Genomic DNA, 27,136 nt, shown 5'->3' with positions numbered 1-27,136 from the left:
CCAATATTTTAATAACCCAACTCTGCATAAAAATTAGCCTCTCAAGACATAAAAGAATAAATAAAATGAAATGTTTTCCTTCGTTTTATTTAATTAGGATCCTGTTGATCCAGCAAACACCGTAATTGTGATTCGCTCATTAGTTCCTGGGGGTGTGGCTGAGCAAGATGGCAGACTTCTTCCCGGAGATCGGCTTATGTTTGTCAACAATATCAACTTGGAAAATGGCAGCCTGGAGGAAGCGGTACAAGCACTGAAAGGAGCCCCAGCAGGAACAGTTAAAATAGGAGTTGCCAAACCACTGCCTGTAAGGATTTGGGAATTTGATGAGTACTTTTCATGTAATTTAAGCTGGTACATGATGATCCTGACTTCTGCATACACTTTTGCGTGCTTTGGGGTACAGCTGGCTGGCTCAAAACATCCAGAAACTGTCTTTAACAGATTCCTGTATCTCCTTGCATAGAGGAGTGGCCTGTGTAGTGTATGACTGGTGTAGTGATTGCAGGACCTATCACACCTGCCTTGCAGCTGAGAAAACAGTGAAGCATCTTGCAACCAGCACAGTCTTTCAGGGCTGCAAGTTGCCAGGCATAATTTTGTACACTTTACAAGATTCTCTGAATGTATGAGATGGTGACACAAAGTCAATTTTTTGTAGTTTGCCTGGAATTTGCCTATTCCTTTGCTTTGCAAGGTATAGTACATATGCAGTCTTTGTATTTAGACTGCACACTTTGTTTAAAGAATGGTGAGTAGTCTTCAGTTCATATACCTCAAAGTGGTTATTTTAGTATAGCCATAAATAATTTCAGGCTAGATTTTAGAAGGTAGTCTGTAACAATTACAAGAATGAGGTTGTAGGAGGCCTAGGGTTACCGAGATAGCATGTCAGTAAGGATGCTAGTGGACTAGTGTCCCTGGTGTGTTAAATTCAAATCAGTAGAATGGCATCAGTTTATACATACAAAGAAGATACCCTTCACTATATTTGTAAGCCCAAGTGCAGTGTTTGGGGTTCATTTCTGCTTTTCATTAAATGATAATCTTGTAATCCTTGTGGATGCAGATACCAAATTTTCATTCTTAGTGGATCTTTGTGGAGAGGGTAGGAGGGAATGGCTGATGTTTAAGTTACTAGAAACTTTCCTTTTCGTAGCAAGAGGGTACTTTTTTAACTTGCTTTGTTAAATTCGTTTTTTGTAGTGGAGACTCTGTGTTACACACTAAGATGTCTTACAAATGAATATTTTCCTACTTAAGAAGATGTCACTCTAAAAGAGAAAATACGTGGGGGTTTTGTTTCTGTTCCCAGCATTTTGTAAATATTCAGCATTTGCACTTTTAATATTTCATGTATTATGCTTGCCAATTAATTAAACATAGTGAATAATCACTGGCTTCTTTGCAGTACTGGACGAATGCACCTAGCATCAAATTATGTTGGAAAAAGCTGCTGGTTTTTAGTCAGAATTGTGTTTTGTCCTCCCGAGGCTGTTCCACCTGGTAGATACAATCATAAAACGCAGACAGCGGATGCAGCCTTCCTGCCTGCTAACAAGATTACTCTGCAGCTAGCAAGGTTGTAAAGGCCTCTGCTGTTAGGCTTTTTCCCTGGTGGCAGCTCTGATGACAGTTTTAGTATATGTTTAATAAGAGCAGAAATTGAAAATGAGTTTAGACTCAGCTGTGGGCTCTGTGGTATAGCTGGATAGGCCTTTTTCATTACTTGGGGATGTAAAATGAGATGTGAAGCTGAATCAATTCAGGTAAACTTGAAAAAAAACTACCTACCCAACATTGTGACTGTGATTGACATGAACCCTTTGCTGCATTTGGAATTCATTTGCCTCTCTAAAACCACACACATAACGCACTGCACGCCCTGTGTCCTGGCCACTCATCCAACTCAGAGCTTCGTTCTTTCTGCAGCTTTCACCAGAGGAGGGCTATGTCTCTGCTAAGGAAGATTGCTTTTTCTACACTGCCCAGTCACTTGAGGAGGAGGGGCCAGCTGATGCAGCCCTCTTCCATGCTGAGCTGGCTCTGGTTAGTGGCCCAACTTACAGAAGATTTCTTAAGTCTTTGCATTTTGTAATAAAAGGGGTTGCTTTGTCACTGTTCGTGCTTATTTTTTAGTGTTTATTGTTGCCACATTACTCATCCACCACAGTTGGGATGGATCCCCACATGGTAGAAACTGGCACCTGGAGATTTTGGCTGTGTGCATGAGCTGTGAATCTGGCCTATAATATGTTAGTTGCTGGGAAAAAAGGAAGTATTTTGCTGAGGTTTTCAAAAGTGCATGGCTGCCCACTTCTCCTTGCATGCACAGAGTATCCCTTTGAAAATCTCACCTTGTGTAGAGAAATGCTCATGTGCTTATTTTGTAAATAAATCTGTCTGCCTATATATCATAATACATCACTTCTCTACCTTTGAAAGTTTTTGGAACTCTCTTTTTGCATGTAAGCCAGCCTTAAAAGGAATGCTGTCTGTCTTCAAAAGCTGCCAATGCTTCCTCCTATTAGTATTCTTTAGAATTCAGCATCAATCAGTCATTATGAGATTTGCAAGGTCAAAAGGTGTTCACTTGTACAAACAATGCGTCTTACCTGAGCATTCAGTGCCTTACATAGCCCAGAGTTTACCAGGAAGAACTCAGATGAAAAAGACAAAGGAAATAGGACTCTACAAAAAACCCCCCAAGCCCCCAAAAAACAGAATATAAATATATTCCGAGTGTGTCTTCTAACGTTTATTTGTACTGATCTGGGCCTGATATTGAAGTTATTTGGCCCTCATTTTCTGGGGATGAGTAGGGAAGCAGTTTCTACTAAACACCAGAACTTAATTCATTAGAAAAAACCCAAAACCAAACAAAAAGCTGAAATGGATTCCTTCAAGGTAAAACTCTCTGAATTACTGATTCCAGTATGTTTGCTATTTTCTCACATTTGCAAATGACAAGCTGGTTTTAATAACTTGCTTTTAAACAAGACTGCCTGTTTTTTCTGCTGCAGTTTGTTACCTTGGTACAGTAGTTATGTAATAGGGTTTGCCTTATTCTATTCATCGAGAAGAAGTATGAAGAAGCCAGATTATATATTGTAAATATCTTTTAATTAAAGATGGGTTGAAGATCAGATTAAAACTTTAAGTATTTAAAAATTTGACTTCTATGTGATTCATACAAAAAATTAAAACTGTGAAAGAACAATGAAATATATGGCAGATAATAATATGGTTAAATTGTCAACTCTGTCAGCTGTCAAATGTACAAAATATGAAATGGAATGTGCAATCACCCAGTTAAAGATGTGTTTGCAGAGTACACTCATGAGATACTGTTTTTCATAGATAAATCTACATTCATATCCTACAGGTCTGTCCCAGTTCTTCACAATCCTTTTTTTAGGGCATAGCTTCAGTAACACTAGTCTGCATTTTCCAGAAGATGGGCTGAGAGTAAGGTACACCAAAGGAGCAGTTTGAATTAGTTGTTAAGTCTTTAGGGTTGAGACAATAAAAAAATGGATCATTTGTACCCCAAAAAGGAATCAGTATGTTGAATCATTGCAGATTGTTGCTATTGCTGTTGTGAACCTGACATAATAAATTCATAGTATGATTAACCACAGAGGCTGAAAAACAACACTTAGATCCCATCTCTGCATATGGGTTCACTTGGCTGCTTCATACAAGTTTATGGTATGGTCATGGCTCTGAACTCACGGATCATTTTTGTTAGCATACACTGTTTTCTTGAGCTCTGCCAGGGGAGAAGAAATTGTAATCAAAGTGTAGTATGTGAAGCACCATAAATTAAGTCTTGTAGGACTTAATTTTATTCTAGTATTTGAAAGTATATGAGTTTTGAAAAAATTATATTTCATTTAAGAAAAAAAAAGGCAAAAAATGCTGCCCATGTCCATGTCTGGAACCCTTTTTAAAATTTCATTTTTCATGTAAGACAGGATAATTGTCCATATTAATATTTTTGTAAAATGTAAAATATTTTGGAAATCATAAAAAATCATGTCATAAATGTTTCTTATAAATATATTGGAAAACATTGCAATTTCCAGAAGATTATTTTTCGTACCCTTTTAAAAACAACCGAACCTATGAAGTTGGGTGGAGGGAACATTCCTGACAGGTGGCACTAAGTGAAGCTCATTGTTTTTTCAGTTCTGATTCTTAGAAAAGAAAGTTAAAAAGAAAAAAAAAAAGCCTTAAATCAAAATTTTGGCACCAGGGAGTACAGCAGAATTCTCCTAACACCTTGTACTTCTGTTAACAGGCATCAGCCTGCCTCAGCCCTGCAACTCATTCCAGTTGAGACTCTCACTTTGCTTCAGATACTCTTTGCAACCTCTGAAGATGTAGTAACATGAATTGTAATTGGAAGCAGAAATTTCTCCTACTGTGCTGTGCAAATATAACTTCAATGTGAAACATGGAGGGGGGGAAAAAAAGAAGGAAAGTGCCAGTCAGTATATAGCGGCTGAGGTGCATGTGTTTGGGGCTTATGTGGTGTGAAGGTAACAGATAGCCTGGCTGATTGAATTGCTTTTGTTGTTAGGTGGACTCCGGCGAGGCAGATCTAGCGGATGAGTCCACCTTTGAATCGCAGTATTCGCTAGAGAGTGACGTCTTCCAGGCTTCAATGATAGCTCTGCATGGCAGTGCCTGTAGCGGTGAGCTGAACTACAGCTTCTCTCTTCCATTGTCAACTCCCAAGGTAAAAAGGAGGATGGTTTTATTGATGGCAAACTTTGATTATAAGTGTGAAAAGGCTGTATTATTAGATACAAGTGTTTTATGTCATCCTGGTTCAAACTGCACTATTTGTTACCAGATTGAAGTGCAGTTTTGTTTAGGGTAGTAGTACTGGTGTCTTTTAGATGTGTGTGTTGAAGAAAGAGGCAGCTAGAAGGTTGAAAGCTTGGATTTGCGTTTTGTGTAGCCAGATAAAGTATGGTGAGATGTTTGTAGTGTTAAAGCTGAGGTGAGCATTCTGCTACAAAAATTTAATTGTTTTTACTTCAGAGCATAGTAAAGAGTGGTAACACAAAATAAGTGCGTTATTCTACAGTATTTTAGGTATGAAAAGCAAGAGTAAGTTTTCATCCTAAGCTTTGCTTTTATGCTTCATAGTTAGTATGTTTGCTAATTCATTTACTGTGTTCTTGAATGAAATGTTTGTAATGCTACTGTAATTAAAAGTAAATCTGTAAATATCAAACGTCTGATTACTAATAATTTCTATTTAAAGTCAGTAAATGACGATAAGTTCTTTAAGAGCATTACAAAGATCAGTATCTTTTTTCTTCCTGTTCACATACCCATAATGACTTGATTGTTTGTGTCAGAGTTGGTGTTTTGTTTCTCTCCATGGTTTTTCATGCTCCTTTTTCTTGGCAATCTATAGATTTATTTTGCTAATCCAGAGTCTTCCAAGTCATTTTTTCTAGCAGTCATCTTTGAAAACAACATTGTAGGGATTTCTTCCAGGGTTTGCAGTCTGTGATCTTGAATAGAGTAGCTGCTGCTTTTTCCTCCACACCTGAGCTGCAGTAACTCCCTTTATCCCTTCTGGAACACGTTCAGCCCTTACGAGGCACTGGTTGGAAAGCTAAATTCATCTTCTAATGGTTTCTCCTAATCCACAGAAGAGCACATCTCTGCTGTGCCAGTGGGACAGATTGCATTGTTTAACTCTGTAATTGTTACTTAAACGGATTATGCATTTTGCAAGCTGAGAAGCATTTTATGAGATAGAGGCTGGATTTACATTACATACCATGTTGAGGCTCTAGAAAATCATAAGTTATTTTCAGCATTGACTTAGAGATGGCTTCGGACTATGGTCCTGACTTTTCAGTGTTCCTCTCTGTGCACCAGTATGAAGTGAGTATTAAGTTCTTACCAAGTAACATTTTATACTCTGCAGTTGTGAGTGACTTCACAAAGTAAACATAGCAAGAAAATCTGTTCATAAAAGAAGACTTTTGAGGCAAGTGAAGTGCAGTAAAAATGAAAAAATTGCTATTAGATGCTATGAGGAATGCAGAGGTATTTCAGCTATTTCTGACTTCAGGACAGTTGACAGGTTCTGAATGCCTTTGGTGTCACTTTTAAAATAGGTGATGAAAAAAAATACCTGAAGTCAAAGTAATGCAAATGCTCTAATGAGGCCACATGTTGCTATAGTTACAAATTCCTGAAATTGTGTTTGTCTTCAAAAATTACAGCATTGGCTTTTCTTTAAGTGAAACAAAAATTAAAATGGGCATATGCTGCAACTCTAATATGTATATATAGCACATGGATTAAATGTTGAGTACAATCTGGGTCTTGTTTTCACTGATTTGAAAATAGATACAAAACAGACTTAAAAGTAGATGTCCCAGCTTTCTCTGAAACCTAATGGAATAATTTAAATAGATTATAGTCCTGGTGTTCTGTTCTCCAAAAGGTAGGAAGTTATTTTATTGATTATATCATGCAGATTAGTTGTATTTAGGCTTTGCTCAATTATCTTAGATGTTACGTAAACCAGTTGTTTACAGGTGAACCTTTTTTGACGATTGTTTGGGGACAGAGCAAGCATGTATGCACTTCATGAAAGATGAGAAAAACAAATTCTAAGGTCCTTGATACACAATGTTGCAAAATATCCCAAAATCCTGGGAAACATGTTTTCCCCACTTTTTGGAAAAGCAATGGAAGAATTAGTAGGACCAGTGGATAACAGCTAATACAGATAGAGGTAGACGTTCTTGTGATTACATTTACTACATGTCAGAGAAAAATCCCTGATACTGATATAGAGCCTGTAAGTCCAATCTCCAAGTCCTTGGTATATCTTTCTAATATCTAATGGCCTACATGTTTTGAAAATTACTTATTTTGAAAGCTGAGCTAGAGAATATTTGAAGATTTTTTTCAGAATGATGTGATTATTGAAATTCCTTAAAATATTTGAAATGCAGGACCTTGGAATCTTGAAAGTCTGAACAAATTTTTTGTAGAGAACTTAATCCTAGTATTGCAGCCATAATCAATACACTTGCAATAAGTACTAGCTGATAAAATTCTGTAGCTGCATCATTGTATTTCATTGTTGTCACAGTTCAAGACCTCCATGTTCATTTTTTGCTGAGATTTGACTGAGTTTTTACTTTTCCCTCTTTGTGTGGAAGGGGTATCTAAATGTGTTTCTACTCAGTTAAATGGATGATTAGATTGCATGCTTATTGTCTGAACTGTTTGAAATTGCTCTTTGCTTCTAAGTGTTTTGAAAGGAAAGACCTTGATCTTTCAAAGTTCTTCTACCTGAGAAAGACAATTGGATACTTTAATTTTAATAACTTGTGGAGTTATGTCTTGTTTGAGAATGTGTGAATGGACATTAGTTTGTTGAAGTTAGTGAAGATTTATTGATGAGTGCCAAATTAGAATTTGGCCTTCAGCAGTAACTTTATTTTCAATGATTTCTGGTATTTTAAAACAGAAGGAATTGTCTGAGGAATCAAGTAAATTTTATAGTAAAATGCCCATAGGGATCTGCTGAAGACACTGATGTTACAACAAATATGTTTAAATTCTGTGAGATTAGTTTCTGTTTCAGATTTTAGCATGAAATGTACTTTTTAATTATACTACAAAAGAATGTTGATTGTTCATTGTCTCCTGCGTTTAACAGTCTGTTGGAGAGGAATGTTCAAATGCTGCAGCTGATTTCCGTGTATCTGACAAGAACCTGTACAACATGGATCTGAATCAGAGAGAGAGAGAGCAAAAGTCCGTAGTGGGCAATAGCCTGGAAACTGCAACTGGTTTTACTAAAAAGGATCTTCTGCCTCTGGATGTTTCGGATATCAACCAAAATGAAAGCGAAAACACAGCGACATGGACTGGATCTCAGACAACAGCAGAAATTGCACTGAGTACAAGCCTTGATACTACCATGCAGCTTGATCGCACTGGAAAAGTAAAGATTGGGTTTTTTAAAATAATAATTAAAAAACCGTACAGAAATGTGATATTAAAACATAAAATCTCTTGGAGAAATTGACACTGGTCAATAGCCATGTATGGCTGTTTGATTATAAATGTCCATCAGATGTGGTAGCTCACATCAAAACCTACAGATTTAGACCTGTCCAAAAGAGGAGATAATTTATGGCGTCAAGATAGATAGTCATCTCCCAGAGACTGGCGATACAGGGGTATATAAAAGTCTGCTCGTACCTCACAGCAGTAGACACTGCTGGACCACAGTGTACCTGTTGAGCAGGCCAGGGGGCTTTTCTTATGCCCTCTTAACCTCTGCAGAGACATGGGCACAAGGAGGAGGTGCATAGCTGGAATCCAGGCCTGGGAAGCCAAGGGGGAGTGGTATGAAAGACTTGCATTCTCATGTTCGCGCAAGCCTCCAGAGTTGAGCTCACAAACTGTCCTGCGATGCCACAGTGTGCAAACATAATATTCCTTTATATGACAGTCACTGTGACATGTGTTTCTTTTTTCTTCCGTTCAGTGATTTGTTAAGAAATTCTTAAAAGAGCTGCAATTTCTTACAAGATTTGTTACTTTAGCACTGGCAGATTGTCAGACATCTGCGGTGAACGAGTCTGAGAGCCCTTGAATTCATCCCACTATTAAGAGTGTAACTGATGTCCATAAATTAAAAGCATACTTTATGGTAGATTTTCTATATTACCTGAATGTAAACAGAAACCTCATGTATGTTGGTTTAATCTTTGATGGACTGACTTTTCCAATGTCAGTATGAGGAATCTGTATTAATTATGTACCTAGCTTTTGTGTAAGGTAAGAAGAGTTGAGGTCAGTATGTCCAATCATATTTTTATCTCGGTATTCTGAACTGATGTTATTTTCCCTTGTGTTAGGATCAAGTGCTTTTAACGGAAAAGAGATGCCCAGTATCTTTGGAGGGAAGTTCCACAACCCCAAATTCAGTCAAAAACATTTATGAGAAGACTATCACTATTGCAAAAGGCAATTCAAGTCTAGGTAAGGTAGCTAATGTTTTTTGTAACCTGCTCAGGAACATGGCTGTCTGTTTTTCTCATATCTTTCCTGTTTTATTAGTAAAGACTAAATATTTTCCTTTTAGTGGGGAAAGCATGACAGGATATTCATTCTTTGCTGCTCTTGCCCTGTTTGGCTGTGATGGCAGTGGATCCATTTGCTGTCACGCTGAACAAAAAAGTAAAGTGTCCAGTCTCACTCAGAATTTTTTTTTCCCCGTACAGGAGTTCAGTCATTCCTAAATGTTAACAATTTTAATACATTGGTTTTTGATGTCTATACATTTATATAATGTAGTGGAAAAATGAGATATAGCCGAGGAATGCTGTAGAAGAACACTTTCGTCAAAGAGATGCAGACTAGACTTTCAAATGTATGTAAACACAAAATGATCTTGCTTTCTGAGGATGGTCAAAAGGGTCTAAACAAGCTGTTCATTTCCTTGCTACATATTTGTACTTGTATCTTAAGTGCTTGTATCTTAAAAGTGCTTAAGATACATTTAATAGGTAATGTTTTTAGCTCAATCACAGAGTCATAGAATAGTTTGGCTTGGAAGGGACCTCTAAAGGTCATCTAGTCCAACCCCCCTGCCGTGGGCAGGCACATCTTCAACTAGATCAGGTTGCTCAGAGCCCCGTCCAACCTGCCCTTGAATGTTGCCAGGGATGGGGCATCCACCACCTCTCTGATAGTATCTCAATGATATTATCATTTTGTAGAGAATTTCAGGGTTTTAAATATCTGCAATGTGCAACTTCCTGAGCATACTGGCTAGAGGCACATTTTGAAGCAAACAGGCACAACAGATGGAAACGTTTTTCTGTGTCCTCTCCTGGTCTTTGGTGCAGCCCTGGGCAGTATGAGGGGGAGCACAGGGGTAGCATCCTCCCAGGCCAGTTCCCAGATCCGGGATGGGGGAGACTTTGTGGTGGGAGGCAGCGGGTGCTCCCCTCCTGTTTGTGGCTGGTGTGTTCATTTGCTTTGGTTTAGGTTCTTCGTGCTGTTTCTTCTGGCCAACGGCACGTCCTTGAAGACTCTCTGGTGTTGGTAGGGCGGGAGTCTGTGTGGGCACTGGCTGTTTGCAGTGACTCCACGAATACTTTAAGATGGGCTGTCCACAGAAAGCACCTTGAAAGCAGCCCATGGGCCCCTTGCTCATAAACAGCCACCGCTCAGAACTCCCTTGCTGCGCAGAGGTGGGTGGGGCGCTGGGATGCTGTGATTCAGTGGGTGCTTCTGCCTGGAGTACACTGCCCTCTGATGGCTGGATGCTCAGTCTGCCTGATACCGCCTTCTCCTTCATGATACAGCCAGCCTCCAAACTGGATTGGGAACTGATCTGGTTTAAAATCAGCCTCACCAAAATATAAAGCTGTAGGCAAGGCTGATGTGGATGTAAGTTTTGACTTTAATTGGTGTGAGGTGCTTGGGTAACTACTGCCTTTACTGGCCTCATTGCCGGGCTGTATCAGGTGCAAGTTACAGTGCAGTTCCAGGCATTTGGATTTTGTTAAAAAAGTTTTGTTTGCAATAAAACCTTAGCTCAGTGGAGCAGTGTTTTTCGTGTATGTCTATAAGCATTTTAAGTGTAGTGAACATACAAAGCAAATTTCATGTCAAGCGTAATAGAGCATAGAAATACAAACTTGGAGCAGGGTGCACATTGGCAGACATCACATGCATGAAAAGTAAGACTGGCCTCTCATGTATACATAGTATGAATGTGAATATTGCTTTCTCCTGGCTTTTAACTGTAGTCTTTTCCTTCCAGTCTGTGTGTGCTCTGGCCTGGGAAGCTGCCTGGGCACAGTGACCAATTTATACGCATGACTGCACTGCTTTTAACTTTCATTTTTACAGAAGGAGCTAAATCAAGAGCTGTGAGCAATGTTGAAAGCTGCAGCTGCATCAATTATTTCAGTTGAGAACTGGCACTTGTTTTTTCCTTTTAAATGGTGTCACCCATAACTTGCAACAGCTCCTCAAATCCAGCCACAGCTGGAGCTCTAACCTTTTGCTTGTGATTTTTAAAAGGTAAGAGGACGGAGCGCCCACATGCAAGAAGAGCTGAAATGCCATTGTCCTGTGTAATTCATTTGGAAACTTGACAGTGGCATTTGCATTTTTAACCTGAAACTGTATCTTTCCAAAGTGTGACATCAGCCTTGCAGATCTGTTGTAATGAAGATGTCAGCATAGAAACCGGGGTGATGTTTTTCTAAAGTGCTATTACACTAGCCTTGGTAATACTGTTGCTGGCTACTGGCTTAACCAAGCAGCAAAGTTAGGTTCAGAATTTCAAACTACATTTTGTCTGTTTCCGTGGCAGTTTGCTTTTCTGTGCACACTGCTTGTATTCTGGTGGAGACCACTCTGTTGCAGAGTTGTGTTTACGTTCACATCTGACTGAGTAACCCGTGTGAGCAGATCTGTCAAGAGGTGGTTGTTGGAAGGAGTATGGGAGTGTAAACGCTGGGGCGTCCACCCTAGGATGGCATCTGTAAATGCCACCTGTGATGTGCTCAACATTGTAACATTACTAATCTGAGGGGTAGGTGACAGGCAGTTTACCTCTACTTTTTCTAATAGCAGGGCAATAAATAAGTGGCATTGTGTGTCTGTATCACAAGTCTGATACACCCATGTTTAAATTACGCCTGACCACAGCTGACATCGTTACGTGGCAAATCATAAATATAAATCTCCAGTCAACGGTAACACCATATTCTTTCATCAGTTTAATATAAAGTGCCATCATCAAGATGGGTTTTACAGTTTTTCCAAGATAAACCTTGACTTCCACATACCAAAGTAGACAGGTAGATGTATTCCTGTGTCTAAGAAGCTTATTGGGCAGTTCCTTGCTAGTCAGGGCCACCTTCTCATACTTTAGACAGCTATGTTGATCTCAACTACAAGTGGGTGTGAGGAGCCAACACTATTAAGAGATTTTTATTTTCTGGGAGGAGTCCTGGAAGAAGCACAAATGAATATCTGGATTAATGTTGTTCTTTAAATGGTTACAGTATTTTATTTTTTTTCTCTGAGACAGATATATAGGCAGATGTTTGTATGGTTGGCTGAGTCTGGGTAGACTGGGGCTTACAGCTGCCTTCTAAACTCTGTTCAGCCAGTTTGTCTCCCAAGGTCTAAGGTCACAGAGTAAAGTGTTCAGTCTCTGTCTTCTGTAGCCATGTTTGTATATAAAGGGTTAGAATTTTTTCATAGTCAGTATCCTTGGAGGTTTTGCTCTGGGTAGCTATGTTCCTTCCACTCACAGTCTGGACAATAAGGTAAGGGCTTGCAGACACACAGCTGCACTACCAGTGCGTGCTAGCCTGATGTTTACGTGCAAAACTAGGATAACACACAGTGAGGTAGTCACTGCCTCCTTCTCCAATAGATACTCCTCTATAAGGCGCTCTTACTTCAGTGGCTTCATCTTCTTAGTGAAGGAAAGCTTCCATGTTAGTGCACAGAAGAGAATAAAAATGAGTTTGGCACTATTAAGATAGTGGAAGTCCACCCAGTGGACTTTTCTGCTTAAGTCCACCCAGTGGACTTCCAGGGTGCTGGCCGTTCAGCTACTTTTCCATTGCCTTAGTGAAGAACAGTTTTTCCTGGAACTGTCATCAGGGTTGATTTGAGGAGCACGAACTGCCCTGAAAATAACAGTGACAACTCATGCATGTAAGAACAGTCACAAAGACATGTCAAGCCGAGCACCACAAGTAAGTCCCCATGGGGAGGAGGGGAAGAGTCTCTCTCTCTCATTTCCCATTAGTGAAAAGAAAGTGGAGTTAAATGGTGTGTATAAACATTGAGAAGTAGTGTCCTGCTGTGCCACAGGTGGGATCGTGGTGTAACTCAAGTACCGGACTGTATCCATCAGTAGTGCACAGGCTGTCACAGAAGTCAGGATGCTCTTTTGGCCCTAAGCAGTGGCCCACATAGGAGAGCAGGAAGGCAGCCACTATCTCAGTGGGATCTGATTCAGGCTTTCTGTTGAAAATAAGTGTGTGGTTTTATTGGCCCTATGCTCCCAATTAACCGTTTAATCATTTCACCCTCTTTCCAAAGAGAACTGTTATAAACTAAACTGAAATGTGGTGTATAAACTCAGTGAACCATCCAGAAGACTGGTAAATTTGACTGTTTTAGAAACAATTTCATTACCTTTTTTGTTTATTTTCTGCTTAAATTTTCCACTGTCTCAGTTTTTTTATATCCAGCCTGGTATGTGTAATGACACAAGGTAAAGTAAAGATACTGTGATTGTGATTTGTAACTGCTGTTTCCTGTTGGAAAGAAGGAAATGCAAGGGAGAATAAGAGCAGTGTTTATAGGCTTGCTGACATTGGCAGGTAGGCTGGCTGGCTTTTACCTTCCCTGCCCCAGGTTACATTTCTTTTTCTTGGCACTCAGAGCTGGGGCTCAAACATGTTATTAACTGTTTCATGCGTTTTTCACTGTAGGGATGACAGTAAGTTCCAATAAAGATGGCTCAGGAATGATAGTCCGCAGCGTCATCCATGGAGGCTCAATAAGTCGTGATGGACGGATTAGTGTGGGGGACTGCATCCTGTCCATTAATGAAGAGTCAACCACTAACTTAACCAATGCACAAGCCCGGGCTATGCTAAGGAGGCATTCGCTCATTGGACCAGATATAAAGTAGGTAAAGCTAGATGATGAATTGTGGTAGGAAGAGGCTAATAATCAAAATTTGGTTATTTATGCAAGTATTCTAAATGAAAATTTTGTTTGTTTTTACAATATGAATTTACCTTTAAGTTACAGCTTCAGATGGATAATTAACCTTCAGATTACAGCTTCATGTGTTTGAAAGATAGAATCACTTGTGTGTGAGGCTTTGGATGTTCTTAGAAAAGTTACTGCTGTCATTAGTAATCATCATCATTACTGCCCTGCCTGGTTATATTGAAGGAGTGGGATTAGTCAGAGTTTTGCATTGATAGTATGACTCTTCCAAAGAAAGTAAGGATTTCCTCAAGGTGTTTTGTCTTTCTCAAAGGTGGACTGTCCTGGCCATTGCACAAATGATTTCGTTTGATGGAGATCTTTGTAATGGATTTTGGTTTTGACTGCCAGACCGAAAGTATGACAGCTGATGTTAATGCAGAAAAGTAACACTTAAAACATTTTCAGTACATCTGCGACAAACAGCAGAAACAGTTTGTTTTGTGAAGTCACTTCCAAGTTTTTATTAGTATGTACAAAGGAGCTGTTACTCTAGTGCATAAATACCCGCTCTTGGGAGTACTAATTTAAACTTGCAGTAATTAATACAAGTTTGAAATATCTGCTTGCTTGATGAGAAAGCTGCTTCTTCTCAAGTTCACTCAATTTACAGAATTTTACCTTTCCCTTCAAAGTACAATTCTTTCCAGCTGTTGTGGTTGTGGAGTTAACTTTGCCCACATGCACCATCTAGAAATGAGGTTGTTCCTAAGCTTGTGGACAGTGCTCTAGACACACCAGTGCTGGGTTTACAGCTCCAAAAATCTAGTAGCTGTTTTTCTCAAACCCATGGTAACATGGATTTGGTCAGATCTGCAAATGGGATTAATGGAGCTGTTGGTAATAGAAGCTCCTACTTATTTAAGAGGATGGCCTTCAAAGGGATCAGTTCAGTCCCAGTGTAGTTGCAGGTAACTGTGTGGTTTCTGTCAGTTCAAAACGGACTGCAGGGCATTCCATTCTTCCCCAGAAGTATTCTAGCTTTGAAGACACCTGGCATTTTGGGAACAGGTAGGTAAATTATCTTCACTGTGGGTGGTAGGTTTAATTGTCTGCCCCATAGCTGTCATGCATTTAGGATTATGATTTAATGTAAGCTTGTTTAAATAATGGGATATGCTCATATAATGAATTACATTATTGTCAATACTGTCATGAATATGAGCGAGTCAGTGTTGATAAAATGTGACATTGATTATTATTGTAGGCTTTCAAACAGTATTATAATTTCGACTGCCACGACTGAAATCAGTTGGTATATGCGCATGCCTGTGTGTGTATGTCTGCTCAGATACACAAATGCTACAGCACCATTCTTCTGTGAGGAGTCTTTTATTAGTGCCATAGTTACATGATCAAACACAGATGTGTTCATGATTTGTGCTTATCCTTTTATAGCTGCTGCATTTTACACTATGTGACTATAGGTTTTGTTTTGTAGTCTTAGTCTTTTGCAGATGTGTCAGAAATACCAAAGTCTTGTCTTAAGACGTGAATATTCAGATTTTCCAGAGGGAAGTGCATCCCCTTTCTGAAAGATCTCACAGAAAAGGGGCAATTGCTATTCATATTCTTACTTAAGATTTTTGTCTTTCATTTTATATTTATGTACTTGTATTTATGTGCATACCCATGATAAGGGTTTAAAGTGAAGCTGGCGTCTGCACTTCAAAAAAATGAAAGACTAGATCCTTTGGTAGCTTCTAAAGGAGTCTTGCAAGAATAAGGACAATATTTTTGGGCCTACATAGTTTCGATACAAAACTGTTCAGCGTAATTAAACTTCTCTGCAATTTGTACTTTCAGGAGCAATACAGGATCCCAGAAAAATATTACGATACAACCATGTGGGTAATGTCCCAAATCAGAAATTTGGAGATATGGAGCATTATCTCATGATAGTTCTTCCTGTTTGCTGAGAGGGATACACAGCTATATAGATGTCATTTCAGAGCTAATGTGGTGCACCACGATGCAGGATTTGCAATTTAAGGGCCAACATTTCAAATAAGCAAGCTGAATCTCTGTGGTGTCTTCCTCAGGAAACAAGGGTGCACAAGTGCTCAGGTGTGGCCATCTTGATACCATCCTCTTTATCCATACAGGGCTGCAAAGTTGGCACCTTAACTTCTAGACTAAACTTTTTTTTGAGTAGCAGGGGGCCCCCAAAAAAAGATTAAGCAGAATTATTTTAATTTCAAAGCTGTGTTTCAGTGGCAAACATTATTTGCTGAGAAAACATAAAGCTGTTCTTACTTGCCACATAAAGGTTTTGTTTTATTTTATTAAAGGAAATTTGATTTTGAATAGTTCAAGAACCAGCAATCTGAGTTTCAGACTTAGGTATTTAATTTTTTTCCCCTTTGTGTGTGGAAAACCAGATGTGTGGCCTTACCAGAGTGCATTCTGTTTCACTTCTCACTCCACCTTGCCAGCAGCTCTTATGTTTCTGTAATAATAGCCAGGGTTTTGTGCTCAGCTGCAGCTGCTTGTAACATCTGTCAGATAATTACAGAGCTGTATCAAAATTCACCTGCCTAAAGTGTGGGGATGAATTACTGATCAAGAAATAAAACATAGATTGCAATTCCATTTTCCATGCTTGTTAATAATCACTGCTATAGACAATAATAAAGAGCAGATGCTTTCTGGGGGAGGTGTAGATGAAGCGGAGGTGGAACGGGGAAAAAAAAAGGAAAAAGAAAAAAAAACGAAAAGCAGCTCACACTTTTGACTACATAAGTATGCCTCTCGCATTCAGCATGAGACATTGACATTTGTTAACACCATTGTAAAAAGATGCTGCATCGTATGCTTCACATTCTAGATCTTCTCCAGCACCTGCTGATGATCAGGCCCTCTTTTATGTGTGAGTATTGGCGATTCAGAAACTCATTATGGCTCTGTGTTGCAACTTGTCTGTAAAATCATTCCATGCTTTTATGACATCCATAGTAATTTCAGGGATATATCCAGATATAGGTACATATTCTCTCTCTCTTTGTGTGTGTGTGTGCATGCACATGTGGCTGCACATGTGGATGTGTGTATATATATATTTTTTTTTAAAAAGGTGAGAGAGAGAGTGTGTGTGTGTATGTATATATATGCATATATATATGGTTTTAAACTTGAAGATTGGAGCATACTTCCTAAGACTGGAATGAAAACACCTGCGTTCTAAAAAAGTCTTGCTAATTTTTTAAAATTTCATCTATGACAGCCACCCCAGAAGTGCTCAGAGCACGTGTGTGTGTGTGTGTGTGTGTACAGGGTTCACGGCTAGAAATGGCATGAATACGATGTACTGATATCTGGATTAATCTCAGTGTCATATTTTTTGTGGCACTTACATTTTACTTACTTCATGTATAAAAAGGTTCAAATTAGACCGTAAGTGTTAATGACAGTAATTTGTCCTGAACATTTTCCATACTTTGTTATTTGGTTTGTTGGTGTTTCAAGGTTTTTTGTGGCTGTTCAGTCAAGCATGTGATAAATGTTCCTCTGTACTGCATGCAGTGTTGTGTTTACAAGATATTTTCATATGTACACCCTTTGGTATTTCCATTGTCACTGCTTTCATTGCTAGCGCATAACTCTGGGGGGAGGAGGGTGGTTGTTGCTCTCAAGAAAGGAAATGAGAACGCTTTCTCCTTCAAGCTGTACAGCAATGAAAGAGAGGAAATTATTAAACCCTGCATATACTTTCCCTTGAAATTACTGAACTTTAACTTCTTTTGCAGATAAGAAATGCAACACAATAGTAGAGCAGTCATTTACTTGTTTCCTGTTTTCTGTGTCTTCATCCCTATTTCCTGGCAATTGTTTCTCTTACTCTCTTCCCTTTGACCGTATTAAGGCAATTATCAGTCCCTTTTGCAGATGAACCATTCAGGTGCCTGGGTGGATTTTTATTTCCACTTTACAGCACAAGGGTCAACAGAGTTGACCAGAGGAGCCCAAGACCCTTCTTGTTCTGGGCCCCTCATCACCCCTGTCACACCTTGAGCTGTTCAGGATGATGCTGGATGTCTTCAGACCTCACTGTGACCTCCAAGAAGTGAGCTACAGTAGCGATGCGGCAAGTGATGGATTTGAAAACTGTGGGGTGTCTGCCCATGAAGTACTAAACAGAAAAAATTCTTGGCAGCTGTAAATGCAAGGTCTTTAGTACAATCTGACCTTGCTGTGTGTCACAGAAGGCAGGAACAGGACAGACAGCCGCTTCACAAAGACAGCTTTCTGGTATACATATTTCCTAAAACTCTAATTTTCAGCAGAGCTAGTTTTTTTTGTATAACTTTTCATTTGAGTTATAACATGCAAAGAGAGGGAAGGAGGATGGTCACTTCAGTAATACAGCTTAGCTAATAAGAGCAACTAGGGAAACCTTTGCAGTTAACTGAACTTTGGAAATCATGAGCAAGAAACAAAGGTGAACTCCTACACAGAATGTAATTTTTCATGCATTTGATCCATGTAATTTAGTTTTCTGTGCTATTTTTTGCAAAATGCAAGTAAGTGTTCTGGTTTATATTTATGAAGTAGCTGAAGCATTATTGAAGTTTAGTTGTAGATAATAATGAACAGTTAAAAACATATTGAATGTTCCTTTGAGTACTTAAAATTAGGCAATTGGAACTGCAGTTAAGCACTAGAATGGAAATAATGTAATTTTCCAAAGAGCTCCCAGTAACAGCTCCCAGTGATACTATCTACATTTGACTCCATCTGTGGAAGTCAATTAGGTAATTCAGTTGCTCAATTTTAGATGCATTTTTAAAAACGGTGGAGTGAACCTCTTTTCTTCTCAGCTCCTGTGCTGTACACAGAAAGGGAAGCTTACCTACCTAAGAGAGCTTTTGGGAGATGTTTGTAAGTAGCATATAAGGCTGTTTGAGAGCATCCTTTGAGCCATACCTTTTGAATGTCCCAGCACAATGTCAGTTATTCATTCATGTAATGAAAAACAACAGAGCATCCCAGAAGTTGGAGTGCATATGGTTTGCCTCCCCCTTAGCTGATCTCTAACACTGATGTTGCACAGAAGTATGAGGTAAGGACTACTACGACCCTTGGACCTTGGGACCCTGCAAAATTGCTTGCCATGTGCTCTTTGCACAAAAGGACAAGAGTTGAAAGATGTTGGACACTTTACTATCAGTGATCACACTCTACTGCCTACATCCAGGCTGAATCTGGGCATATCTGTTTTCTTTTTAGGAGGCTGCCATTCTGCTTTTGATACTTTGAACAATAGCTTACAGCTGCAGTTTAGCATAAAGGAGATTGTCCAAGCCTTCTAGCCAGCAGAAATGTTGCTTGCAATTCTGGTTTCTTTACTGCAGCTGTCTTTCAAGGGAAAATGCATTATTTCCTACTTATTTTTATAGGGTGAAAATTGATGAATTTGATTGGGATGAAACTAATGAATGTAACTGGATGAATGATACACTTTCGTTCATTGAAATGCAGCTTGCACATCTTGTAGCTTTTGTAGGGGAAAGATATTCTTATGGGCTTACTAGGTGGTGCTTCTGCAGCATCATTTGCCCTGTGACAGTTTTGTGACCATAATACTAGCACTTTGCTATAGTTCAATGCATTTGGAGTTGGAGATCGCTGAGGAGTAGTAGTGATTATTTTCAAAAACTCTTTTCCCTCTTGCTTCTCTCCGTTTCACTGCTAGGGCTTTGCAGAATAACTGCTGCATGTCTTGCAAGTTTCCCAGTGCTGCAACGCCCTCAGGAAAGACAGATAACTGAGTCAGTGACCCTCTGCTGAATGTTTGTTCCCTAGTATATGTTAACTCCCCAGCACTTCAGAATGAAAACACTTTGTGTCAAGCATGTAACACTTGTGTGTTTGAAAAAAGGCCAAAGCAGAAGAGGGAGGAGATTTAAGGAAGAGAAAAGAAGCTGGTGATAATATGGATGATTTAGAAATTTCCGTTAAAAGAACTGGAGAGTTCCTCCTGTTCAGCACCCTAGGCATCTCCTTAATGACCATCTTCTGCACTTTTCTAGATATGGTAGATGTGAGAGGAGGTAGGGAACATGCTTGGGCACAGACGAAGATGACAAATAAAGATGCTTCTTACGATAATTTGGGTAGAGTGTTTTGGACAGACCGCATTGGTCATATGAAAGTTATTTGCTCTGCCTTCTGCTGTTTGCTGTATTCAGCAGAAAACCAATGAAGAGGGGTAATCAGTGGCAGTCAGGGAGTGACAGACAGAAGAGGACTCCAATCAGGGAGTGACAGACAGGAGAGGGCTCCAAGTAAGTGAGAGACTTGGAGCTGAAGGAGACACTCCTCAGCAGCTTACACGTCCTTGTGAAGTGGTCAAGATTTCCCCGCCCCCCCCCCCCCGCTCCCCGCCCCCGCATCTGTTCTGTGGGGAAATATGTTCATATTTCTTTTAACCATGTGATGGATGGGAGGACAGCCATTTTTTTTGTGTTCTTTTTCCATCAGCCTTCTTGGCAGACTTGGATCTGATAGCTAAGCTGCTTATTGAACAACTAAAGGTTTTTAAGAAGGCAAAGCATCGTTAAAGGAGAGCCATCTAAGTAGCCCTGTTTAGATCATGGTTTCCTTTTGCCTGTAGAGGGAAGTTTTTTAATAAATGTTCTTCATGCCTTAATCCTTCTCTTTGTTTCCCCCTCCCCAGTCTATTGGGCCATTTCTGTTTCTGGCATTCAAACATGATCAGGTCACACCAGGGCTTCAGGAGTCTGCATGTCATTTGGCTGGTGAAACATGACTGTCTGACTGTCCCAAGCTGGCTGGAAGTGCATAAAGGGCTGGAGGAAGGAGTTGAGCAGGGGATTGCTCCTTGTGGCATAGGTGGTGTGCTGTAACACGTTTGTATGTACAAACCCATGCAGTATTTTTCACCAAAAGCATAGAAACCTAAAATAGATACAAAACCGCCCAGGAAAGCACAAAACCTCCTGCAAGCCAACTTCCAGAACCATTTTCAGCCAGCATTTAGGACGGTAATGGTGCTTCACACCTCACAGATCCTTCAGTGTTTGTCTTTGCACGAGGAGTCTCTGTTTTGACTGAAGCTGGATTGTCTGTTACACTCTTGTCACTGTTCAAGCACCATTACTTAAAATGGAGTGGCGAGCCCTCAGAAAATTATGTGCTGTTCAACTACCTAATTTGACCATAAATGCATATTTGTTGCAAAGTCACAAAGGGTTCATATAACTCCTTATTCCCAACATACCAGCATTGTGGCTTTGAAGTCGATGACTATATGAAGTAGTCTTGAGTGGCTTCCTCACATCCCTTCCTCACACCCACCAAAGGTAGGACCAGCAGTCCTCATGCTACTTTAATCATGTCCCATTTTGTTGCAGTATTACATATGTGCCAGCAGAAAATTTAGACGAGTACAGGGCCAGTTTGGGACAACAGACAGAGGGAGCTGTGCCACTTGAACTTTTTCCTTCACATACTGTCAGGTGAGTCAAAAGACTTACTGTTTTCTCCCGTGGGGCTCTCTGATGTAACTCTTTTCATATATTTGGCACAGTTCAGGAAGATAACTTTTATTTTAGAAGAGCTGAAAGATGGATGATTTTCTTCAGACCAGCAGCCATGACACTAAAAAGCTGTTCAGAGTACAATTTTTGCTTTGGCTGGCAAGTTTTTCCGACATTTTTACAAGCCTGTTTTATAGGTGTTTGATCTACCCAAAAAGGAGATTAAATACTGCCTCATCCTAAACTACCCTTAAATACCATGCAATTTAATTTATGTATCGCCACAAATAGTGCTTCCAACATGAGAATTTGGCATTGGTGGTCTTTCCAGAATGTATACTGGAAAGAATGAACTATGCTGTCCTTTTCTCTGAGTTTCAAAAATTCATTACAGTTACAGGCCAAAATATTCAAAGTGACAAATAATGTTTGTTTTCTTGAAATTAATCTCCAAAAGCAATAACTTTTTCAATGCTGCTGTTGTAATTTCTTCCATTTTGGAAACAATAAGTAATTACCTTCAGGTTTGATTTGGTTCTAGTTCCAAAATGCAGAGTCTTTTATTCTGTCGTTGTTGGTTGATAGCAACTTAATTGTGGAGACAGGTGGACAGGGAATCCCCAAACACAATATGTATTCTAACAGACATCTGAAAAAGAAGTTCCTTACACGAATCCTGTGTACAAATTCTAATGCTGGCAGGGTGATACAATACATGACATTTTGCAGTGAAATCCAGGGATTATGTGGGTTCTTTAATAATGAATTGCATGTTCCTGTTCATCAGCAGGGAACTCCCAGAGCTTCCAGAACGTGAAGAGGGGGAGGGAGAAGAAAGTGAACTTCAAAATGCAGCCTTCAGTAACTGGAACCAGCCCAGAAAGTAAGTGCAGATCTAGTTGCACAGTATAAAATCTCATCTGAAATTCAAAAATTTTGAAACTGGTAATATATTTTAAGAGAAATAAGAAAACTACAGAATTGCTGCGCTTACGTATATTGTGCATTGCTGGAGTAATTCACTGTTGATTTTTATTGCCATTGGGCTAAATCCCTGCAATCTAGTAGTTTCTTGGTTGCTTTAGTAATTTATCTGTGTAGACTGACTCTCTGGGAGTCAGTAAGAAGAGATGAAGAGAAGGATTCAAAGTTTTGATTAGAATCCAAAATAAAGTGAACAACAGTAGACATAATTACAGACCTTCTGAACAATTCAGTAGATAACTCCCACTGAAAGACAAAACTTTCCAAGGGGGAGTTATTTCTGAATGTTTTTAAACCATTGTGCAAATCCAGGTGTCTTCAGTGTGCAGCACTGTCATAATCACAACAGATTTTTATTTACTTTGGTCCTTGTTTTGTCATAACAGGGTTGAACTCTGGAGAGAGCCTAGTAAGTCACTGGGGATCAGCATTGTTGGAGGACGAGGAATGGGGAGCCGCCTGAGTAATGGAGAAGTGATGAGAGGGATCTTTATCAAGCACATCCTGGAAGACAGCCCAGCTGGCAAAAATGGAACGCTAAAAACTGGAGATCGGATTGTGGAGGTACTAGCCGAGTGCCTTTTGCTTGCAACACCCCCAGCATCTCAGGAGCTGCTGGGGTGGATGTGTGGTCCTGGGCTGACAGCTGTGTAACTGCTCCAGCTGGCACCACTTGAGCCATGCAGAGTGTAGTACCATCTGCTGATGTTTGTGTGTAGACAGCTTTAAGTTGAATATACAACCTAAAGCATTGATGACTGACTGTGTGAGCAGGGGTCTACAAAGCCAGTAGTTCTACCTGCCTGTTTTAAAGCCAGCATGTGTAGGAAAAAGCTTAAGTTTGGAGAAGCTAAAAGGTTTTACCTTTGCATATTGGATAGCCACAAAAATGGCCAGTGAATAACAAATCATGCAAATAAATGCCAAGCTTATTTCCCTCTTAAATCTTAACCAGATCACATCATTCTTGTGCATCTTGGGTAGGAATTAAGGGAGACACATTTTTTTTCCTGATGACGTGAAGAAAGCTCTATTTGATACAAAGGAAGTTAAGAGCATTGTGCCCATGCCTGCCCCATAGGGTAGCCAGTGGTGTTACAGGGAAGAATTTATCTAGATTTCTCTTCTGCTTAGCCAATCCTGTGCTCACGCAGCCACTTCTGCTTTCTCACTTAAAGATATTGAAGAATGAACATTCTGAAAGGAATGTGTCTTTCTTGTGATGATGATCAGTAAGTCAGACATTACCCTGTCTCCAGTGTCAGGCCATTAGGAACTGCACTCCTCTTCACCCTGCTGGATGTCCTTAGCTGACTGTCCATCAGTAAGAATGTAATAGGCAGGGTGATGGTGATGCTTCCCCTGGATCAGACTGGGCTTGCTTTACATGGTGATACTTAAACTGCAGTTTACCATCTGCTGCAAGAGGGAAATAAAGGATCTTGAATTAACCTTAGTATAGGTAGCACTTTCTACAACAGGATGGAAGAGTTTCCAGTGTATAACAAGTTGGGAGGTGTAATTTTGCTTGATGGCCAGAAAGTTAAAAAACATTCATTATATCTGAATACCTGTATTTTTATGAATGCAGCAATTGTCTCTGACAATGACGCTTGCAGAAGTTGAAGTGGGTGAGTGAAATTAAGTAATTATTGTTGTGTTAATGTGATTGTTTCTGAATGGATTATTTCAGTTTCTCAAGTTGTGGCATATGTAGGCTTTTCTCTCTACTAGTGCATACAGTATTTCAGACACGGGGAGTCGCAGAGCCTTAGTGTTATTGTTCAGTTCCTCATAGGTATAGAATTTTCTTTCTCAGATTGTTTTCATTCTATATTTACATTGGATGGTTAAGCTTAGGGTAGAGTTAGACAGTTAAAAAGGTAGGGGTAATCCTCATTATATAACTTCGTGTGCAAGAATTGCCACTAACAAATAACCTTTCTGTGTTAGCTTCTAGCTTTTATTGTGGTCATTGTGAGAATGCTTTACTGATGCTAACCTCACCATAACATGGTTCTTACTTGGATCGCAAGACAAACCATTTTACACACCAATACATACGAAGGCATGAAGAAAAGCAACCAGGCAAAAATTTGTCCTTAGCCATCCTTTGTAAATGCTTTCTTCTAGAAGAGAGAAAGCTTTTCAGCTCTGACGTGAAAATTTAACTTCTGGGGAAAGTGTGTAGTAGCTAAAATTGGTCTTATCTTGCTTTAAAAAAAAAAAAAAAAAAAGGAAAAAAAAGTACACTGTACTGACATAATACCCCATAATGAAAGACCCTCCAGCACCTAACAAGTTTCAGTTTGTAAATGTCATAAAGTCCTGGGAGGTAGGTTATTCCGAGATAGGATTTACGGAAGCGGTATTTGGCAAATGCTACCACTCTCTTCAGATTACCTTATCTCTTCTTATTATCATATCTCTTCTATTACATTGCCTGTGGGAAAACATATGGAGCCTGAACAAATAATGTTGTTTTCAAAACCATGAGAGAATGTTTATTTGATGTTCTTTCAGTGCTCTTGGAAATCTCAAACCTGTGTGTGAGGGACCTCAGACCAAGTCAGTAGAAACCTTTCCACCAGTAACAGAGGTTTGGGCTTAGGTTTTAGTAAAAGTTCCCTAACCAAAACCCAAAGCTTACTTATGATTCTTGTAGCTTCTTGCCATGTTAAGATGAGGCCTTCCAATTACAGGTGGATGGAATTGACCTCAGAGATGCCAGCCACGAACAAGCTGTGGAAGCCATACGGAAGGCAGGCAATCCTGTAGTCTTTATGGTACAGAGCATTATAAGCAGACCAAGGGTAAGCATAAAGAATATGAAAAGAGATGTAATACATAGTAATAGATGAAACAAATGTTCAAGGTGTTGGTGTTTGGGAATGGGATATTTAATCCTGAAAGTTCCATCTCAGCTATTTTAGGAACAAATATTTGATTTAAGTATTATTTCCATTTAGAATGAAATCGATTTGGATTTGGAATTACCCTCCAGCACGCCGTCCTCAAACTATTTTGAAAAGCCTCAAGAAAGATAATTTGTTGGGGGGCAGAGTAGGAGTCTTAAGTAAAACCAACTCTTAGAGATTGACAGCATGTCTGAGGAGCGCATGCAGAAATACAGCACTTGTTAAAAAATTCATTGGACATTAATGAAAGGACCTAGAAGTACATGGAAGTTTTCCGTCACTAAGCTGCATGGACATTGCAGACAAAAGCTACTGAGCTTTAATATGTGTTGCTTGCATCACTAGAAACTAAACTTCCTCATTGTAGAGTCTGTGTAAGCTGCATGTTTATTTACTAGTTGTCTCATAACTCTTGTTCCCCAGCCAGAGTCTCTTTATAGCCCTTCTTCAGCTTCTGCTCCCTGTGGGCAGAAAACTACTAACCCATTTTATCGTCAGTCATCTAAGGTAAAGTTGCATGAAAAAGCTCTGTTGAATGTTGGTTATTCATATTCAAGATACTAAAGTAAGGCTTTTGCATTTGCTGTGATGTGAACAAAATTGCCACTGCTGAATGTTTAGGCCAATTTGGGATGGGAATGATGCCATTACTTTTTCACAACTTACTTTTATTTAGAGAATGCTCCTTTGCTATTTTTAATTGTAGTTCTTTGTTCTCTTTAGTTTCCAATTATTAAGCTTGTTGGTTATTTCTTGACTGTTTATTAACAAACCCTTGTTTCTCTGTAAGCAGAAACATTGCAAATGCTCTTACTGTACACATGCTTTGTGTTGTGATCTTTGTAAATGGCATTATATTTATTGTCTTCATCTTTTGAAACTTGCATCTGTACTTCTTCTAAGTAAGATCTTCTAAGGGAATTTCCTGCCTTCATTTATGTGCAGTCACCCAGATAGCTAGCTGCCTGCACACAGTAGCTATATTTAATACGATACCGCTGTGTATTTAGCAAGGTAGTTTCAAATGACTTGTTGCTAATGAGTCAGTTTCTTCCCTTTTGTTTTCTTCATTCAGGCTACTGTAGTAGTTGAAGAGGTCCTAAGTGTACTGCAGAATAGCCCAAATAATGCAAATGAGCTGTGAAAGGCTAGTTGATAGTTTTGCTAGCAAGCAGTTATCCATCAAATCTGTGTTTCCTGCTCTGGGTATTTCTGAGTAAGAATTAATCTATCACCACGGTTGTGGTCCCAGACAATTTGTAGGATTTCAGCATTATGCTATAGGAAATGCTAGCTAGTTTCTGGTACCTTAGCATCCTGGACACATTAATAAAATGCTGAACACAAATTAGTTGAAAAAAAGAAAAAAAACAAAGAAGGTAAAATAAATCCTGTTATTCTACGTTTTATTTTGCAAAAAAAAACAGTAAAAGGAAAAATACCCTTTATTTTAGCATTTGCTTTTCTTGTCCTAGGCTGTGCAAGAACATATGCTTCAGGCACGCTGTTTAAAACCTAACTGTTCAGGCAAACTCAAATGCTCCATATTTTATCACGGTAGTCAGTCCGTATTAATACAGTGCTGTTGCATGGATTAGAACTTGAGCTAGCAGTAGTATTTTAGGTGCTATGCCATCATGACAAAATACAAAAGGCAAGATTTTGAATTATGGTGGCTGATCTCTTATTTTCTCTTTTATTAGGATTTCACTGTTTATATACAAAATGTCTGTGACGCTTATTTTAGTTGCTTAAAATTTCATCAAGATACGATTTAAAATCTTATGCAGATGACAAATGTAATTGTTAAAGTGTAATAGGGTCATTACACTGGCAAATTAGTTTTCCCAAACTTCTCAAGACAGACTCAAATATGAATTGCGTGTGTAAACAGAAAATCTTGTTGTA

At 39.3% G+C, this 27,136-nt stretch overlaps 1 protein-coding gene across 1 annotated transcript in view; it reads left to right on the top strand.

Annotated features, from left to right (window-relative positions):
- Positions 1-27,136, top strand: part of MPDZ (multiple PDZ domain protein) — an 88,124-nt gene that overhangs the window by 33,231 nt on the left and 27,757 nt on the right. Inside the window, exons 16-24 of the mRNA XM_009328157.1 lie at positions 98-307; positions 4,586-4,744; positions 7,712-7,999; positions 8,922-9,045; positions 13,542-13,740; positions 21,201-21,305; positions 22,117-22,209; positions 22,697-22,874; positions 25,013-25,123. Coding sequence (XP_009326432.1) covers positions 98-307; positions 4,586-4,744; positions 7,712-7,999; positions 8,922-9,045; positions 13,542-13,740; positions 21,201-21,305; positions 22,117-22,209; positions 22,697-22,874; positions 25,013-25,123 — 1,467 coding nt within the window. The remainder of the gene's footprint in view (positions 1-97; positions 308-4,585; positions 4,745-7,711; positions 8,000-8,921; positions 9,046-13,541; positions 13,741-21,200; positions 21,306-22,116; positions 22,210-22,696; positions 22,875-25,012; positions 25,124-27,136) is intronic.

This window comes from Pygoscelis adeliae, unplaced genomic scaffold (genome assembly GCF_000699105.1).
Source record: "Pygoscelis adeliae isolate BGI_AS28 unplaced genomic scaffold, ASM69910v1 Scaffold45, whole genome shotgun sequence".
Classification (NCBI taxonomy): domain Eukaryota; kingdom Metazoa; phylum Chordata; class Aves; order Sphenisciformes; family Spheniscidae; genus Pygoscelis; species Pygoscelis adeliae.
Note: the sequence above shows the minus strand (reverse complement) of the source record. Positions and strands in the feature narration are given on the sequence as shown.